The sequence below is a fragment of the Balaenoptera physalus genome, assembly GCF_965194825.1.
Source record: "Balaenoptera physalus genome assembly, chromosome: 6".
Classification (NCBI taxonomy): Eukaryota; Metazoa; Chordata; class Mammalia; order Artiodactyla; family Balaenopteridae; genus Balaenoptera; species Balaenoptera physalus.
In genome coordinates this window covers 87,755,796-87,777,445 of record NC_138885.1, presented here as the reverse complement: position 1 = coordinate 87,777,445, position 21,650 = coordinate 87,755,796, and the positions used below count along the sequence as shown (strand labels likewise).

General features: G+C 38.4%; 1 protein-coding gene across 9 annotated transcripts in view; it reads right to left on the bottom strand.

The window, feature by feature from the left end:
• Positions 1 to 21,650, bottom strand: part of CCDC150 (coiled-coil domain containing 150) — a 98,205-nt gene that overhangs the window by 23,752 nt on the left and 52,803 nt on the right. For 8 of the 9 annotated variants that reach the window (XM_082467003.1, XM_082466994.1, XM_082466998.1 and 5 more), the window contains one exon: positions 7 to 114. The exons of the other annotated variant lie outside the window; for it this stretch is intronic. In XM_082467003.1, coding sequence (XP_082323129.1) covers positions 7 to 114 — 108 coding nt within the window. The remainder of the gene's footprint in view (positions 1 to 6; positions 115 to 21,650) is intronic. 9 annotated transcript variants of the gene reach the window in all.

Genomic DNA, 21,650 nt, shown 5'->3' with positions numbered 1-21,650 from the left:
TCACACCTGAGCATATCTGCCCTCTAGTGCCTTATTCAACTTGCGTAGATGGTCATTCTGTGAACTGGTTTCAGTAAAAGAATGTAGTTGTTCTTCTAGCTGCTTAACTTTTATCTAGAGGAAAAACAGAAGAATAAAGAAACAAGTCTCATTAATGAAATATATATATATATATACTCCAAAACAGAAAAAAAAAGATGTCACAAGTTTTGCAAAAAAAAAAAAAAAAAAATCACAGAAAATCCTTAAAACTTGTAAAAAGCAATCCTAAGTTTTTCTAATGATGCTATTTCAACTAAAATAGCTATTTCAACAAATAAAAGTAGACTATAGCCCTATACATGTACTGAGATAATTCATTTGGTTTATAGCATTTATGGAAACTCCAGATTAACATGACTCATGAATATTAACAGTGAAACTTTGTGGGTAAAATATTTCAATTTTAAAGGAATTGTGGTATCTAGTATTCAAAACCCTTTCTGAGTACGGATAATTAGAATTGTCAATATGTAAGGAGACAAGAGTCTTGTGTTTACCCACAAAGAATTACGAAAGTTGAATTAACAGAATTCTTATAGGCTGAATTATACTTGAAAATTAACTCATAAAGCTGACTACTCACATCCTGCACTTTAAAGAAAAGATGATTTGGGGGAATAAAATCATTAATATTTACTCACAAATCTCCAAATTGTGTGTTTTTCTACATTTTCTTCCTCTTATTCCCAATCCTCTCAATACAAATCAACAATTAACATTACTGAGCCTATCTCTGAATCAGAAAAAATTTCATCCAAAATTTTTAATTTAAACCAACTTTTTCCTCTCTCAGTATCTTTTCTTGTTTCCCACCTCTGAAGGGCAAACTCCTCTTGGTTGTAGCCACTGATTGTTTTTCAAGAACTGTTAAAATCTGAGTGCTAATATTTAGTTTTTTTTAGAAAGGCTACATGAAAACACATTTTGTCTCAGGAAATCTCTCTTCTTCCATCAGCAGAATCCTTCTTTTTCTCATCTTTGCCTGTTTCTGGTGCTCTTTTCCAGTGTACAGTATAAAACATGTTCCATGGCTCCCCCTTAAGTGTATTCACTTAAGCTTCAGAATTAGAATGGCTGCCTCTAAAGGGAGGTATTGATTCAACAATTATGCTCATTTTAAACGTAACCTTAACCTTAGAACTCCATGGAAAATACTAATGAACACTCAAGAATTTTAGATTTGCCTCTCTTCAAACAAAACACAGAATATCCTTATTCCACAATATTTCTCAGGTAATTTACGCTACCCCCAGTCTCAGAGTACTCAATAAAATGCCCTGAAACTTGTCAGATGGCATGTTCTCATCTATAAAGCACTTTAATTTTTATACTGGGTTTCTTTTTTGGAAGGATTTCTAATTCAGGACATTGAAATGGGGAAGAACACAGAAGCAAATAAATCCTGCTGCCCTCAGAGATCTGATGTTTCTGTGTCATTAAAATCCAAGTAGCTTCCATAGCTAGCTTACCAGGCAGTCCCGGAAATACCGGTATTTAGGTCAAGGTCATATCCTCCTATTGTTTCAAATGATCTAAATATATATAGATACATATTTTAAAAAATTGAGGTATAGTTGATTTATAATATTATGTAAGTTTCAACTATACAACATAGTGATTCACAATTTTTAAAGATTATACTCCATTTATAGTTATTATAAAATATTGGCTATATTCCATGTGATGTACAATATATCCTTGTAGCTTATTTTATACACAGTAGTCTGTACTTCTTAATCTCCTACCCTAATATTGCCCCTTACATATATTTTCTAATATAAAACTATAAAAACATAACACTATAGAAACTGTGAGATACCTAAGAAATGGATGAAAAGGAAAACTTATTTTTATGTGTTTTATAATGCAAGTATTCTAAATTAATGCTATTAATAAATTTCCTAGGTTTTTTCTTCTTCGATACATATGATAAGTTGGAAATAAAGTGGGACAAGCCTACAACGTTACCCCAAAGTTTGAAATGAGCTACAGAGTTGAAACAACCTAAACTGCCAGAGTTATGTATTTTGACTAGAAGTATGAAAATACATTCATAAAACTGATAATTTCAGCACAGCACCCTTAATAATATTCATATAATTCCATGCAGCAATTCAAACCAAAGAAGTACAACAACAAACAACATGGATGAATCTCTCAATTATAATGCTGGGTGAAAGAAACAAAACACACAAAAAGTATATACTGTATTATTATATAAAGTTCAAAAATTAATCTGGGGTATTAGAAGTCAGGATGATGGATAGTAACATCATGGGGGATAGTGACTGAAAAAGGCTATGAAATGGGTTCTGGGTGCTGGGAATATTCTGTGTGCTGGTCACATGGGTACCTCTACTTTGTGAAAATCCATTAGCTGTACCCTGTGTACTTTTCTGTATAATATGTTATAGTTCAATAAAAATTTACTAAAAAAAAAACAAACAAAACCTTTAAATAATCTCTAAATTAAGGTCACAAATGCAGCTGCTCCTAAGGGGCTAGGCAGCTAACATAATATTTGAGTCCAGTTGGTATAAGACTGATGGGGCCAGTGGTAGATTAAAGTGAGCATAAAGCGCTAACTAACATATGTTTAAAGACAAGAAAAAAGTGTTGGGCTTCCCTGGTGGTGCAGTGGTTAAGAATCCTCCTGCCAATGCAGGGGGCACGGGTTCGATCCCTGGTCCAGGAAGATCCCCTATGCTGCGGAGCAGCTAAGCCTGTGCGCCACAACTACTGAGACTGCGCTCTAGAACCCGCGAGCCACAACTACTGAAGGCCGCGGGCCTAGAGCCTGTGCTCCGCAACAAGAGAAGCCACCACAATGAGAAGACCACGCACCGCAACGAAGAGTACCCCAGCTCACCGCAACTACAGACAGCCTGAGTGCAGCAATGAAGACCCAACGCAGCCAAAAATAAATAAATTAATTAAATAAATTTATTAAAAAAAATGTTGGAAATCTTTCAGGCATATATAGTAACATCCTTTCTATTCATCACTCAACTTAAAAAAAAAATAAAACATTACTAATATAGTTGAAACCCTCTGTGTAGCCTAATCCAACTAAATCTCTTCCATCCTGGAGTTAACTACTATCCTGAATTTGGTGTTTTATCATTCCTATTCCTTTTTAATAATTTTACTATAAATGTATCCCTAAACAGTATGTAGTATTATTTTATGAGATTCATCCATGTTAACACATGACACTATACATCCTCTTATATAGACTGCTTTCTAAACTGGTATAATTACTTTTAGGAGAAATTTGACAAACTCTAGTAAATTTCAATTTATGTACATCGTACAACCCAGCAATTCTCCTCCTAAGAATTATACCTAGAATAGAGAATATTTTGGATGAGTACAAAGACATGTGCAAGAATTCATCATATCAGCATTATTTGCAAACAATTGAAAACTGCCTAAATATCCATCGACATAAGAAAGGATAAATTGAGTAGGAACCAAGATGGCGGAGTAGAAGGATGTGCTCTCACTCCCTCTTGCGAGAACACCAGAATCACAACTAGCTGCTGGACAATCATCGACAGGAAGACAGTGGAACTCGCCAAAAAAGATACCCCACATCCAAAGACAAAGGAGAAGCCACGAGATGGTAGGAGGGGCGCAATCAGAGTAAAATCAAATCCCATAACTGGTGGGTGGGTGACTCACAGACTGGCGAACACTTATACCACAGAAGTCCACCCACTGGAGTGAAGGTTCTGAGCCTCACGTCAGGCTTCCCAACCTGGGGTTCTGGCAACGGGAGGAGGAATTCATAGAGAATCAGACTTTGAAGCCTAGTGGGAATTGATTGCAGGACTTCGACAGGACTGGGGGAAACAGAGACCCCACTCTTGGAGGGTGCACACAAAATAGTGTGCGCATTGGGACCCAGGGGAAGGAGCAGTGACCCCAGGGGAGACTGAACCAGACCTACATGCTAGTGTTGGAAGGTCTCCTGAGAGGCGGGGGGGTGGCTCTGTTTCACCGTGGAGACAAGGACACTGGCAGCAGAAGTTCTGGGAAGTACTCCTTGGTGTGAGCCCTCCCAGAGTCTGTCATTAGCCCCACCAAAGAGCCCAGGTAGGCTCCAGTGTTGGGTTGCCTCAGGCAAAACAACCAACAGGGAGGGAACCCAGCTCCACCCATCAACAGTCAAGTGGATTAAAGTTTTACTGAGCTCTGACCACCACAGCAACAGTCAGCTCTACCCACCACCAGAGCCTCCCATCAAGCCTCTTAGATAGCCTCAACCACCAGAGGGCAGACAGCAGAAGCAAGAAAAACTACAATCCTGCAGCCTGTGGAACAAAAACCACATTCACAGAAAGAGACAAGATGAAAAGGCAGAGGGCTATATACCAGATGAAGGAACAAGATAAAACCCCAGAAAAACAACTAAATGAAGTGGAGAGAGGCAACCTTCCAGAAAAAGAATTCAGAATAATGATAGTGAAGATGATCCAGGACCTAGGAATAAGAATGGAGGCAAAGATCGAGAAGATGCAAGAAATGATTAACAAAGACCTAGAAGAATTAAAGAACAAACAAACAGAGATGACCAATACAATAACTGAAATGAAAACTACACTAGAAGGAATCAACAGCAGAATAACTGAGGCAGAAGAACGGATAAGTAACCTGGAAGACACAATGGTGGAATTCACTGCTGTGGAACAGACTAAAGAAAAAAGAATGAAAAGAAATGAAGACAGCCTAAGAGACCTCTGGGACAACATTAAATGCAACAACATTCGCATTATAGGGGTCCCAAAAGGAGAAGAGAGAGAAACGACCAGAGAAAATATTTGAAGAGCTCATAGTCAAAAACTTCCCTCACATGGGAAAGGAAATAGCCACCCAAGTCCAGAAAGTGCAGCGAGTCCCATACAGGATAAACCCAAGGAGAAACACGCCAAGACACATAGTTATCAAATTGGGAAAAATTAAAGACAAAGAAAAATTATTAAAAGCAGCAAGGGAAAAACGACAAATAACATACGAGGGAACTCCCATAAGGTTAACAGCTGATTTCTCAGCAGAAACTCTACAAGCCAGAAGCGAGTGGCATAATATACTTAAAGTGATGAAAGGGAAGAACCTACAACCAAGATTACTCTACCCAGCAAGGATCTCATTCAGATTTAATGGAGAAATCAAAAGCTTTACAGACAAGCAAAAGCTAAGAGAATTCAGCACCACCAAACCAGCTCTACAAGAAATGCTAAAGGAACTTCTCTAAGTGGGAAACACAAGAGAAGAAAAGGAGCTACAAAAACAAACCCAAAACAATTAAGAAAATGGTCATAGGAACATACATTTCGATAATTACCTCAAACGTGAATGGATTAAAAGCTCCAACCAAAAGACACAGGCTTGCTGAATGGATACAAACGCAAGACCCATATATATGCTTTCTACAAAAGACCCACTTCAGACCTAGGGACACATACAGACTGAAAGTGAGGGGATGGAAAAAGATATTCCATGCAAATGGAAATCAAAAGAAAGCTGGAGTAGCAATTCTCATATCAGATAAAATAGACTTTAAAATAAAGAATGTTACAAGAGACAAGGAAGGACACTACATAATGATCAAGGGATCAATCCAAGAAGAAGCTATAACAATTATAAATATATATGCACCCAACATAGGAGCACCTCAATACATAAGGCAACTGCTAACAGCTATAAAAGAGGAAATTGACAGTAACACAATAATAGTGGGGGACTTTAACACCTCACTTACACCAATGGACAGATCATCCAAAACGAAAATAAATAAGGAAACAGAAGCTTTAAAAGACACAATAGACCAGATAGATTTAATTGATATTTATAGGACATTCCATCCAAAAACAGCAGATTACACGTTCTTCTCAAGTGCGCACGGAACATTCTCCAGGACAGATCACATCTTGGGTCACAAATCAAGCCTCAGTAAATTTAAGAAAATTGAAATCATATCAAGCATCTTTTCTGACCACAACGCTATGAGATTAGAAATGAATTACAGGGCAAAAAACGTAAAAAACACAAACACACGGAGGCTAAACAATACGATACTAGATAACCAAGAGATCACTGAAGAAATCAAAGAGGAAATCAAAAAATACCTAGAGACAAATGACAATGAAAACACGACGATCCAAAACCTATGGGATGCGGCAAAAGCAGTTCTAACAGGGAAGTCTATAGCTATACAAGCCTACCTCAAGAAACAAGAAAAATCTCAAGTAAACAATCTAACCTTACACCTAAAGAAACTAGAGAAAGAAGAACAAACAAAACCCAAAGTTAGCAGAAGGAAAGAAATCATAAAGATCAGAGCAGAAATAAATGAAATAGAAACAAAGAAAACAATAGCAAAGATCAATAAAACTAAAAGCTGGTTCTTTAAGAAGATAAACAAAATTCATAAGCCATTAGCCAGACTCATTAAGAAAAGGAGGGAGAGGACTCAAATCAATAAAATTAGAAATGAAAAAGGAGAAGTTACAACAGACACCGCAGAAATACAAAGCATCCTAACAGACTACTACAACAAACTCTATGCCAATAAAATGGACAACCTGGAAGAAATGGACAAATTCTTAGAAAGGTATAACCTTCCAAGACTGAACCAGGAAGAAACAGAAAATATGAACAGACAAATCACAAGTAATGAAATTGAAACTGTGATTAAAAATCTTTCAACAAACAAAAGTCCAGGACCAGATGGCTTCACAGGTGAATTTTATCAAACATTTAGAGAAGAGCTAACACCCATCCTTCTCAAACTCTTCCAAAAAATTGCAGAGGAAGGGACACTCCCAAACTCATTCTATGAGGCCACCATCACCCTGATACCAAAAGCAGACAAAGATACTACAAAAAAAGAAAATTACAGACCAATATCACTGATGAACAGAGATGCAAAAATCCTCAGCAAAATACTAGCAAACAGAATCCAACAACACATTAAACGGATCATACACCACGATCAAGTGGGATTTATCCCAGGGATGCAAGGATTCTTCAATATACACAAATCAATCAATGTGATACACCATATTAACAAATTGAAGAATAAAAACCATATGATCATCTCAATAGATGCAGAAAAAGCTTTTGACAAAATTCAACACCCATTTACGATAAAAACTCTCCAGAAACTGGGCATAGAGGGAACCTACCTCAACATAATAAAGGCCATATATGACAAACCCACAGCAAACATCATTCTCAATGGTGAAAAACTGGAAGCATTTCCTCTAAGATCAGGAACGAGACAAAGATGTCCACTCACACCACTATTATTCAACATAGTTTTGGAAGTCCTAGCCACGGCAATCAGAGAAGAAAAAGAAATAAAAGGAATACAAATTGGAAAAGAAGAAGTAAAATTGTCACTGTTTGCAGATGACATGATACTATATATAGAGAATCCTAAAAATGCCACCAGAAAACTACTATAGCTAATCAATGAATTTGGTAAAGTTGCAGGATACAAAACTAATGCACAGAAATCTCTTGCATTCCTATACACTAATGACGAAAAATCTGAAAGAGAAATTATGGAAACACTCCCATTTACCATTGCAACAAAAAGAATAAAATACCTAGGAATAAACCTACCTAGGGAAACAAAAGACCCGTATGCAGAAAACTATAAGACACTGATGAAAGAAACTAAAGATGATACCAACAGATGGAGAGATATACCATATTCTTGGATTGGAAGAATCAATATTGTGAAAATGACTATACTGCCCAAAGCAATCTACAGATTCAATGAAATCCCTATCAAATTACCAATGGCATTTTTTACGGAACTAGAACAAAAAATCTTAAAATTTGTATGGAGACACAAAAGACCCCGAATAGCCAAAGCAGTCTTGAGGGAAAAAAACGGAGCTGGAGGAATCAGACTCCCTGACTTCAGACTATACTACAAAGCTACAGTCATCAAGACAATATGGTACTGACACAAAAACAGAAACATAGATCAATGGAACAAGATAGAAAGCCCAGAGATAAACCCACGCACCTATGGTCAACTAATCTATGACAAAGGAGGCAAAGATATACAATGGAGAAAAGACAGTCACTTCAATAAGTGGTGCTGGGAAAACTAGATAGCTACATGTAGAAGAATGAAATTAGAACACTCCCTAACACCATACACAAAATTAACTCAAAATGGATTCGAGACCTAAATGTAAGACCGGACACTATAAAACTCTTAGAGGAAAACATAGGAAGAACACTCTATGACATAAATCACAGCAAGATCTTTTTTGATCCATCTCCTAGAGTAATGGAAATAAAAACAAAATAAACAAATGGGACCTAATGAAACTTCAAAGCTTTTGCACAGCAAAGGAAACCATAAACAAGATGAAAAGACAACCCTCAGAATGGGAGAAAATATTTGCAAACGAATCAACGGACAAAGGATTAATCTCCAAAATATATAAACAGCTCATTCAGCTCAATATTAAAGAAACAAACAACCCAATCCAAAAATGGGCAGAAGACCTAAATAGACATTTCTCCAAAGAAGACATACAGATGGCCAAGAAGCACATGAAAAGCTGTTTGACATCACTAATTATTAGAGAAATGCAAATCAAAACTACAATGAGGTATCATCTCACACCAGTTAGAATGGGCATCATCAGAAAATCTACAAACAACAAATGCTGGAGAGGGTGTGGAGAAAAGGGAACCCTCTTGCACTGTTGGTGGGCATGTAAATTGATACAGCCACTATGGAGAAGAGTATGGAGGTTCCTTAAAAAACTAAAAATAGAATTACCATATGATCCAGCAATCCCACTACTGGGTGTATACCCAGAGAAAACCATAATTCAAAAAGACACATGCACCCCAATGCTCATTGCAGCACTATTTACAATAACCAGGTCATGGAAGCAACCTAAATGCCCATCGACAGACTAATGGATAAAGAAGAAGTGGTACATATATACAATGGAATATTACTCAGCCATAAAAAGGAACGAAATTGAGTCATTTGTTGAGACGTGGATGGATCTAGAGACTGTCATACAGAGTGAAGTAAGTCAGAAAGAGAAAAACAAATATCATATATTAACGCACGTATGTGGAACCTAGAAAAATGGTACAGATGAGCCGGTTTGCAGGGCAGAAGTTGAGACACAGATGTAGAGAACAGACATATGGACACCAAGGGGGGAAAACTGCGGTGGGGTGGGGATGGTGGTGTGCTGAATTGGGCGATTGGGATTGACATGTATACACTGATGTGTATAAAATTGATGACTAATAAGAACCTGCAGTACAAAAAAACAAACAAACAAAACAACTAATACTAAACTTTCATTGGGTTATTTGTATGGAAATATGCTAATATAAAGGTTTCAGACATTACATGAAATTTCTAAAAATCTTATATGTTCTGGTATAATGTTATAAGTCATAATTCTAGTTATCACTTTAAAATGTATATCTCAGAAATAACTAAATTTCCTTGTCAATTGCATTATTATGAACTTTCATCAAATCTTTAACCGTGGTCATTTTTAAGTCTTTTGTCATTTACAGACAGTCCTGGGTGTACTCTGATGCTTTTGCAAATATGTTCCTATAAAAGGGTTTCATCTTCAAGGAATTCATGGAAAAGACTCTGACAAGTACAGGTTTCTGGTAACTGACTGTACTGCTGAACTGAGTGAAAAAGCATTTTCAGAACTCTAATGAAAAACTGATGAACTCATAAAAGTGCTAACAAAAGATCAAGATGAAAAAAAAATTAATTACATGGGACTGAGTGAACTGATGAGGATGATTATAATTTTTGTGACTTTCTGTTTGAATTTAAAATAATAATAATAATAATAATTTTCAGTGAAAGATACAAATGCAGGTAGAGGGAATAAATTGAGTTCCCTGTAAAAAAAAAAAAAAAAAAGAAAGGATAAATACATTTGGGCATATTTAGATAATGCAATAGTATACAGCACTATATATGAAACTGAAATCATGTTTGTGAGGTGACAGTTTCTGACAGTCTGCATTAAAACCTAAAACCCTGTATTTACATCATTAAGTCAATTTTGACAATGTAATATTTTATCTAATATGGTTCATATGTGATATTTTAATCGATTATAATCCAATTGAGAGAACACACAGCAGACTATTGTTTTGATTATATTTAATATGTAGCTCTTCTTTTAGATTACCTTGTGAGAGTAATATGGTATACATTTACAATAGCCAAGACATAGAAGCAACCAAGATATCCATCGATAGATGAATGGATAAAGAAGATGTGTGTGTATGTATATATATATGGATATATATACACACACACACAATGGTCTATTACTCAGCCATAAAAAAGAATGAACTAATGCCATTTGCAGCAACATGGATGGCCCTAGAGACTATCATACTAAGTGAAGTAAGTCAGACAGAGAAAGAAAAATACCATATGGTATCACTTATATGTGGACTCTAAAATATGATACAAATGAACTTATTTACAAAACAGAAACAGACTCATAGGCATAAAAAACAAACTTACGGTTACCAAAGGAGAAAGTGCGGGGGGAAGATAAATTAGGAGTTTGGGAGTGGCAGATGCAAGCTACTGTGTATAAAATAAACAACAAGGTCCTACTATGTAGCACAGGGAGCTATATTTAATATTTTAAAATAAAGTATAATGGAAAAGAATATGAAAAAGAACATATATACACACACATATATATAAAATTGAGCCACTTTGCTGTACACCAGCAACTAACACAAGATTGTCAATTAAAAAAAAAAAGAATAATGTGCTATATAAGAGCACTTTCCCTTGGGCTGGTGAGGTCAGTGCCTTTTGGAATGTGCCAACCCAAGGCATGACATAAAAACACCAGTGAATCAATAGTTTCAAAAGTGTTTCACCTTTCAAAGGCTATCAAAAAGCTTCAGCCCTTATTACAGGAATATGGGCAGAAAAAAAGGCATGTATTTTCCTTAAGATTATAAGGATGATCTCTAACATGTAATCAAGGTTTAAAAGGTTAGATAGGTAACATCAGACTCACTAATAAATCTTAAAATGTATTCCACTCCCAGCTAAAATTTGGCTTCAAGGGTTTAAGATTTGGCTATGAGTATTTAAGATTTTTCCCACACACTTAGAAATATACTTCATTTCTCTTGGGAAAGCTAAAAGCAGGTCAAAATCATGGGCCACAGCTTCTATGAGATGATTAGTGTCACAAAGGAGAAAGTATATACCCAGCCTATTACACTGATCACCTTTCCCAGTGAGAAGTAAATAAGAGAGGTGTACTTCCCCAGCTCACTTCATAGGTGAATAAGATGAAACAAGAAAACTAAGACTTGTGCAAGGTTACAAAAGAAAGATGATTATACTTAAGTGCATCGCTGCCTCTGGAAAATATTAATTAAAAGCACACAAATAGTGGCCAAATAGCTTTATCTTTTTATTGGACAACATACTGTTTCACAACCATGGTTTATCAACTGCGTTTCAGATCACCTGCCATTTCTGGGCTGGATCTTGTCTGCTAACCCTATGGTAAGTCCCTTGGGCAGATGAGATAAGATTAACACTAAGGTGTTCAGCAAATCTCTAGGGAGATTACTTATTCAGTCAGCTCTATAGCTGCCAAGCCTAACCAGACTTCACTTCATACCATTCAGTCCAGTGGTGCGCAACTATGGTTGCACATTGGAATCACCGGGGATTTAAAAAGTATTGAAGCCTACGACTTACTCCCTGAGATTCTGATTTAATTGCTCTGGGGTGCAAGCCCGGTCATGGGAAGTTTTCCCTTTATATTTTATTATGAAAAAATTTAAATATACAGAAAAATTGAAATGTGCATACACCTGCCATTCAAATTCAACCATTAACATTTTTATACTTACTTATCATATATCCATCCATCATTTCCTCTATCGATCTATCAAACTATTTTCTTTTTTCTTTTTTTAATGGTTCGTTTCAAAGTAAATGGCAGACATCACATACTTCCTGGCATAAAGAGTTTTTAAAATTCCCCAGGGGAGCCTACTGTGTAGCTAAGGCTGAGAACCACTAATTTAGACTTCAGTGTTTCTACTGAAGTTGGTTTAAGGCAGGTCTAGCCTTATTAGTGGCAAGCTTCCTGCTCTGAGGACCCACATGGAGTGAAAGAACAGTATCATCTCATGCACAAGTCAATTCTATTGCCTTGCATCTCAATTTCCAGGGTTATTTCTTTTTAGGAATGTTATAAAAATTCTGCAAAAAGGAGAACATGTGCAATGGAGGGAGTCAAGATGGTGGAGTAGGATGATGCTGAGTTCACCTACCCCTAAAAACAAATCAAAAATACATCTATATGTGGAGCAGCTCTCAGTGAAAACAAACTGGGGACTGGCAGAAAGATGTCTACAACCAAGGCTGCAAAGAAAGATCCACAGAGTTTGGTAGGAAGGGAGAAGTGATCAGGTCGGGACCTATGTCCCTAGTAGGGATACAGAAGAGGAGGGGATATCACAGGTTCAGAGATCCTCCCTGGAGATTTTGGGGCTTGAACCACATATTAGGAACCCCAGTCCTGGGGACCAACAATGGAAAGATGAATCCCACTAGCTGGTTTGAAAATCAGTGGGACATACCAGAGAGCTGTAAGAAACTGAGACTCTGCTCCTGAACAGTGCACACACGCTTGCTTACTCCCAGGAACAAGGTAGAGGAAACAGATTAAAAATGGCCTGGGGCTCTGGTCGGTTTCCCAAGACCACCCCAACAGCTGCCCTAGCCTGCACGGATGCCAGCTCCAGCCCCTCTTGCTCTGGAGCAGCTCCCCACTGCTGCCACTGTCAGGGAGGATAAGCACTTGGGGGAGATGGAGCGGTTCAGACTGGGCCCTGCATCTGAATAGGGTGAGGGCAATCATTACCAGTGTGTGCAGAAGTGGTGGGGCAGGAGCTACTTGTAACTCCTACTGATGTGCTGGGACCGTCCCAGTGCATACCCCAGCCCACACCAGGCACCTACTCTGGACCCTTTTGCCCTGAAGGAGCTGCCCACTAGGGCGAAGGCTGCCATTGCTGGAGGGGAGGGGGAGTGCACACTTAAGAGGGAACAAAACCACCCTGGACCTGACCCTTAGGGCTTCTGCTCCAGCACCTTGATACCTGGCCCTACACCTGATAGGGTGGCTATAGCCAGTGAGCATAGGAGAAGTGCCAGCTCACACCTGGCTCTGGCTCTAGCCCCTTCGTCTCTGGTCCTACCTCCCACCAAGGTGGTAACTGCCAGCACACCCTGGGGGAAGATGTACCCTGTGCTCACTTCAGATTCAGCTCCCCCAACAAAGCCACTGGACACGAGCAGACTGCACAGGGACACTCCCACACAAGGACACCCCTTTAAGTTTGGGATAGGTAACTTTTACCTAGAGATACAGAAAGTCAAACAAAGTGAAAAGATAAAAGAATTTATTTCAAACAAAAGAACAAAAAACACCACTGAAAAAACAACTAACGAAATAGAAATAAATAATTTACCAGATATAGAGGTCAAAGCATTAGTAATAAGAATGCTAACTGAACTTGGGAAAAGAATAGATGAACAGAGTAAGAATTTTAACAAGGGACTAGAAAATATAAAAAAGAACCAGTTGGAGCTGAAGATCATAACTGAAATGAAAAATACACTAAAAGGAATTAATAACAGACTAGGAGATACAGAAGAATGCATAAGTAATCAGAAAGATACAATATTGGAAATCACCAATTCAGAAGAGCAAAAAGAAAAACAAATTAAAAAAAATGAGGATAGTTGAAGGAACCTCTGGGACAACATTCCCACCTTAGGGGTCCTAGAAGGAGAAGAGCAAGAGAAGAAGGTTAAAAATGTATTTGGTGAAATTATGGCTGGAAATATTTATTCCTTAGGATGAAAAAAGAAATGGATTTCTAGGTATAGGAAGTACAAAGAGTTCCAAATAAGATGAACCTAAAAAGACCCACACCAAGACATATCATAATTAAAATGGCAAAAGTTAACGAGAGAATTTTAAAGGCAGCAAGAAAAAAAAAATAAAGAGTAACATACAAAGGAACCTCCGTAAGGCTATCAGCTGATTTTTCCATAGAAACTTGGCAGGTCAGAAGGGAGTGGCATGATATATTTAAAGTATTGAAAGGGAAAAACCTACAAGCCAGAATACTCTACCCAGAAAAATTATTATTCAGAATTGAAAGAGAGATGAAGAACTCCTCAGAGAAGCAAAAACTAAGAGAGTTCATCTAACTAATGTTACAAGTGTTAAAGGGTCTTTTCTAAGTGGAAAAGGCTACAACAAGAAGAATTTATAGGAAAGAAAAATCCCACTAGTAAAGGCAAATATAAGGTAAAGGTTGTGGATCAACTACTTAAAAAAGCTAGTACAAGATTAAGAGACAAAAATTATAAAATCAACTATAACTACAATAAAAAGTTAAGGGATAGACATGAATATGTAAAATATGACATTGAAAACACACAATGTGGGGGAGGGGAATAAAAAATGTAGCTTTTTAAAAGTGTATAAATGTATCTGAACTTAAATGACTAACGGTTTAAAATAAGCACATAAAGTTCTAGGTCAACATATATGAACTCCACAGTAACCACAAATAAAAAACCTACAATAGATACACAGAAACTAGAGAAAAGAATACAAGCACACCACTAAAGAAAATCATCAAACCACAAGGGAAGGAAGTAAAAGAAGAAAATAACAGAGACAAACTATAAAAACAACCAGAAAACTAGTAACAAAATGGCAATAAGTACACACTTATCAATAATCACTTTAAATATCAATGGACTAAATGCTCCAGTCAAAAGACATAGGGTGGCTGATTGGATAAAAATGAAGACCCATCTATATGCTGCCTGCAAGAGACTCATCTCAGAGACACAGACACAGCCTGAAAGTGAGGGGATGGAAAAAGACAGTTCATGTAAATGGAAGAGGAAAAAAATGCTGGGGTAGCAATACTCATATCAGACAAAGTAGACTTTAAAATAAAGTCTATAACAAAAGACAACAAACAGCATTATATAATAATAAAGGGATCTGTACAAGAATAGGATTAACTTTCATTAACATATATGTACATAATATAGGTGAACCTAATCAGGAGCATCTAAACATATACAGCAAATATTAACAGACATAAAGGGAGAAAATGACAACAATACAATAACAGTATGGGACTTTAAAACTCCACTTGCATCAATGGACAGAAAATCAATAAGGAAACAGTGGTCTTAAATGGCACATTAGACCAGTTGAACTTAACAGATATATACTGGACTTTACATACAAAAACAGAAGAATACACATTCTTTTTAAATGCATATGGGGGTTTCCCTGGTGGCACAATGGTTGGGAGTCCACCTGCCAATGCAGGGGACACGGGTTTGAGCCCTGGCCTGGGAAGATCCCACATGCCGCAGAGCAACTAAGCCCATGCGCCACAACTGCTGAGCCTGCGCTCTGGAGCTCGCGTGCTACAACTACTGAAGGCCGTGCACCTAGAGCCCGTGCTCCACAACAAGAGAAGCCACTGCAATGAGAAGCCCATGCACTGCAACGAAGAACAGCCCCCGCGTGCCGCAACCAGAGAAAGCCTGCGCACAGCAATGAAGACCCAATGCAGACAAAAATTTAAAAAAATAAAAAATAAATAAAATTTAAATGCATATGGAATGTTCTCCAGGATAGATCACATGCTAGGCCATAAAATAAGTCTCAACAAATTTAAGAGAACAGAAATTATATCAAGCACTTTTTTCTGAATGTAATGGTATGAAACTAGAAATCAACTACAGGAAGAAAAATGGGAAAACACAAACATGTGGAGACTACACAACATGCTATTAAAACCTATGGGTAGGTAAAGAAATCAAAGAGGAAATCAGAAAATACCTTTAAACAAATGAAAATAAAAACACAACTTTCCAAAATCTACGAGATACAGCAAAAACAGTCCTAAGAGGGAAGTTTATGGCGACACAGGACTACCTCAAGAAAAAAGAAAAATTTCAAATGAACAACCTAACATACCATCTAAAGGAATTAGAAAAAGAACAAAGCCCAAAGTCAGCAAAAGGAAGGAAATAATAAAGATCAGAGAGGAAATAAATGAAAAGGAGGCTAAAAAAAAACACCAATAGAAAAGATCAATGAAACTAAGAGCTGGCTTTTTTAAAAGATAAATAAAATCAATAAGCCTTTAGCCAGGCTCTTTAAGAAAAAAAGACAGAAGACACAAATGAACAAAATAATAACTGAAAGAGGAGAAATTGCAGCTTATATCACAGAGGTACAAAAAAACATCAGAAGAGAATACTATGAACAGCTATATGCCAACAAATTGGACAACCTAGAAGAAATGGATAAATTTCTAGAAACATACAATCTTCCAAAACTGAATGAGGAAGAAAGAGACAATCTGAACAGACTGATCACTAGTAGTGGAATTGAATTAGTAACAAAAAAACTCCCAGCAAACAAAAGTCCAGGACCTGACAGCTTCACAGGGAAATTCTATCAATACCAAAAATATAAAGAGGAGCTGATACCTATCCTTCTCAAACTACTCCAAAAAACTGAAGAGGAGGGAACACTCCCAAATTCATTCTATGAGCCTATGATTACCCTGATACCAAAAATCAGACAAAGACACCACAAAAAAAGAGAAAATTACAGGCCAACATCTCTGATGAATATAGTTGCAAAAATCCTCAACAAAATATTAGAAAACTGAATTCAACAATTATAAAAAGGATTATATACTGTGATCAAGCGGGATTTATTCCAGGGATGCAAGGATGGTTTAATACCTACAAATTAATCAATGTGATACACCACATTAACAAAAGAAAGGATAAAAATCACATGATCTTCTCAACAGATGTAGAAAAAACATTTGACAAAATTCAACATCAGTCCAGAGAAGATGGCGGAAGAGTAAGACGCGGAGATCACCTTCCTCCCCACAGATACATCAAAAATACATCTATACGTGGAACTGCTCCTATAGAACACCCACTGAATGCTGACAGAAGACGTCAGACCTCCCAAAAGGCAAGAAACTCCCCACGTACCTAGGTAGGGCTAAAGAAAAAAGAACAAACAGAGACAGAAGAATAGGGACAGGACCTGCACCAGTCGGAGGGAGCTGTGAAGAAGGAAAGGATTCCACACATTAGGAAGCCCCTTCGCGGGTGGAGACTGCAGGTGGCGGAGGGGGAAGCTTCAGAGCCATGGAGGAGAGTGCAGCAACAGGGGTGCAGAGGGCAAAGTGGAGAGATTCCCACACAGAGGAGCGGTGCCGACCAGCACTCACCAGCCCGAGAGGCTTGTCTGCTCACCTGCTAGCGCGGGCAGGGGCTGGGAGCTGCGGCTCCGGCTTCGGAGGTCAGATCCCAGGGAGAGGACTGGGGTTGGCTGCATGAACACAGCCTGAAGGGGGAAAGTGCGCGACAGCTAGCCAGCAGGGAGTCCAGGAAAAGGTCTGGAGCTGCCAAAGAGGCAAGAGACTTTTTCTTGCCTCTTTGTTTCCTGGTGCGCGAGGAGAGGGGATTAAGAGCGCTGCTTAAAGGAGCTCCAGAGACGGGCGCAAGCCATGGCTATCAGCGCAGACCCCGGAGATGGGCATGAGACGCTAAGGCTGCTGCTGCAGCCACCAAGAAGCCTGTGTGCAAGCACAGGTCACTATCCACACCTCCCCTCCTGGGAGCCTGTGCAGCCCACCACTGCCAGGGTCCCGTGATCCAGGGACAACTTCCCCAGGAGAATGCAAGGCACGCCTCAGGCTGGTGCAACGTCATGCCAGCCTCTGCTGCCGCAGGCTCGGCCCGCATCCGTACCCCTCCCTCCCCCCGGCCTGACTGAGCCAGAGCCCCCTAATCAGCTGCTCCTGTAACCCCGTCCTGTCTGAGCAAAGAACAGACACCCTCAGGCGACCTACACGCAGAGGCAGGGCCAAATCCAGAGCTGAACTCTGGGAGAGAAAGACAAAGAAGAGACAGGGAAATCTCTCCCAGCAGCCTCAGGAGCAGCGGATTAAATCTCCACAATCAACTTGATGTACCCTGCATCTGTGGAATACCTGAATAGACAACGAATCATCCCAAATTGAGGTGGTGGACATTGGGAGCAACGATATATATATATATTTTTTCCCTTATTCTCTTTTTGTGAGTGTATATGTGTATGCTTCTGTGTGTGATTTTTGTCTGTATAGCTTTGCTTTTACCATTTGTCCTAGGGTTCTGTCTGTCCGTTTTTTTTGGTTTGTTTTGTTTTTTCTTTTTTTAGTATAGTTTTTAGCACTTGTTATCACTGGTGGATTCGTTTTTTGGTTTCGTTGCTCTCCTCTTTCTTTCTTTTTTTTATTACTTAAAAAAATTTTTTTAATAATTATTTTTATTTTATATTTTAATAACTTTATTTTATTTTATTTTACCTCTTTCTCTTTCTTTCTTTCTTTCTTTCTTTTTTCTTTCCTTCCTTCCTTCCTTCCTTCTTCTTTTTCTTTCTTTCTCCCTTCCTTCCTTCCTTCCTTCCTTCCTTCCTTCCTTCCTTCCTTCCTTCCTTCTTCTTTTCCTTCCTTCCTTCCTTCCTTCCTTCCTTCCTTCCTTCCTTCCTCCCTCCCTCCCTCCCTCCCTCCCTCCCTCTCTCTCTCTCTCTCTCTCTCTCTCTCTCTCTCTCTCTTTCTTTCTTTCTTTCTTTCTTTCTTTCTCCCTTTTATTCTGAGCTGTGTGGCTGACAGGGTCTTGGTGCTCCAGCCGAGTGTCAGGCCTGTGCCTCTGAGGTGGGAGAGCCAAGTTCAGGACATTGGTCCACCAGAGACCTCCCAGCTCCACGTAATATCAAGCGGCAAAAATCTCCCAGAGATCTCCATCTCAACGCCAAAACCCAGCTCCACTCAACGACCAGCAAGCTACAGTGCTGGACACCCTATGCCAAACAACTAGCAAGACAAGAACACAGCCCCATCCATTAGCACAGAGGCTGCCTAAAATCATAATAAGGCCACAGACACTCCAAAACACACCACCAGATATGGACCTGCCCACCAGAAAGACAAGATCCAGCCTCATCCACCAAAACACAGGCACTAATCCCCTCCACCAGAAAGCCTACACAACCCACTGAACCAACCGTAGCCACTTGGGGCAGACACCAAGATCAATGGGAAATACGAACCTGTAGCCTGTGAAAAGGAGACCCCAAACACAGTAAGTTAAGCAAAATGGGAAGACAGAGAAACACACAGCAGATGAAGGAGCAAGGTAAAAACCCACCAGATCTAACAAATGAAGAGGAAATAGGCAGTCTACCTGAAAAAGAATTCAGAATAATGATAGTAAAGATGATCCAAAATCTTGGAAATAGAATGGAGAAAATACAAGAAACGTTTAACAAGGACCTAGAAGAACTAAAGAGAAAACAAAACAGTGATGAACAACACAATAAATGAAATTAAAAATTCTCTAGAAGGGATCAATAGCAGAATAACTGAGGCAGAAAAACGGATAAGTGACCTGGAAGATAATATAGTGGAAATAACTACTGCAGAGCAGAATAAAGAAAAAAGAATGAAAAGAATGAAAAGATCCAGAGACCTCTGGGACAACATTAAATGCACCAACATTTGAATTATAGGGGTCCCAGAAGAAGAGAAAAAAAAAGGAACTGAGAAAATATTTGAAGAGATTAAAGTTGAAAACTTCCCTAATATGGGAAAGGAAATAGTTACTCAAGTCCAGGAAGCACAGAGAGTCCTATACAGGATAAATCCAAGGAGAAACACACCAAGACACATATTAATCAAACTATCAAAAGTAAATACAAAGAAAAAATATTAAAAGCAGCAAGAGAAAAACAACAAATAACACAGAAGGGAACCCCCAGAATGTTAACAGCTGATCTTTCAGCAGAAACTCCGCAAGCCAGAAGGGAGTGGCAGGACATACTTAAAGAGATGAAAGGGAAAAACCTACAACCAAGATTACTCTACCCAGCAAGTATCTCATTCAGATTTGACAGAGAAATTAAAGGCTTTACAGACAAGCAAAAGTTAAGAGAATTCAGCACCACCAAACCAGCTTTGCAACAAATGCTAAAGGAACTTCTCTAAGCATGAAACACAAGAGAAGGAAAAGACCTGCAATAGAAAACCCAAAACAATTAAGAAAGCGGTAATAGGAACATACATATCGATAATTACCGTAAATGTAAATGGATTAAATGCTCCAACCAGAAGACGTAGACTGGCTGAATGGATACAAAAACAAGACCCATATATATGCTGTCTACAAGAGACCCACTTCACACCTAGAGACACATACAGACTGAAAATGAGGGGATGGAAAAAGATATTCCATGCAAATGGAAATCAAAAGAAAGCTGGAGTAGCAATACTCATATCAGATAAAATAGACTTTAAAATAAAGAATGTTACAATAAACAAGGAAGGACACTACATAATGATCAAGGGATCAATCGAAGAAGAAGATATAACAATTATAAATATATATGCACCCAACATAGGAGCATCTTAATACATAAGGCAAATACTAACAGCCATAAAAGGGGAAAACGACAGTAACACAATCATAGTAGGGGACTTTAACACTCCACTTTCACCAATGGACAGATCATCCAAAATGAAAATAAATAAGGAAACACAAGCTTTAAATGATACATTAAACAAGATGGACTTAATTGATATTTATAGGACATTCCATCCAAAAACAGCAGAATACACTTTCTTCTGAAGTGCTCATGGAACATTCTCCAGGATAGATCATATCCTGGGTCACAAATCAAGCCTTGGTAAATTTAACAAAATTGAAATCGTATCAAGTATCTTTTCTGACCACAACACTATGAGACTAGATATCAATTACAGGAAAAAATCTGTAAAAAAATACAAACACATGGAGGCTAAACAATACACTACTTAATAACCAACAGATCACTGAAGAAATCAGAGGAAATCAAAAAATACCTAGAAACAAATGACAATGAAAACACGACGATCCAAAACCTATGGGATGCAGCAAAAGCAGTTCTAAGAGGAAAGTTTATAGCAATACAATCCTACCTTAAGAAAGAAGAAACAGGACTTCCCTGGTGGTGCAGTGGTTAAGAATCCACCTGCCAATGCAGGGAACATGGGTTCAAGCCCTGGTCCAGGAAGATCCCACATGCTGCAGAGCAACTAAGCCCCTGGACCACGGCTACTAAAGCCTGCATGCCTAGAACCCATGCTCTGCAAGAGAAGCCACTGCACTGAGAAGCCCATGCACAGCAACAAAGAGTAGCCTCCTCTCACCACAACTAGAGAAAGCCCACCTGCAGCAAGAAAGACCCGATGCAGCCATAAATAAATAAACAAACAAATAAATAAATAAAACCTTCCTTCCTTTAAAAAAAAAAAAAAGAAGAAACAAGAAACATCTCAAGTAAGCAACCTAACCTTACACCTAAAACAATTAGAGAAAGAAGAACAAAAAAACCCCAAGTTAGCAGAAGGAAAGAAAT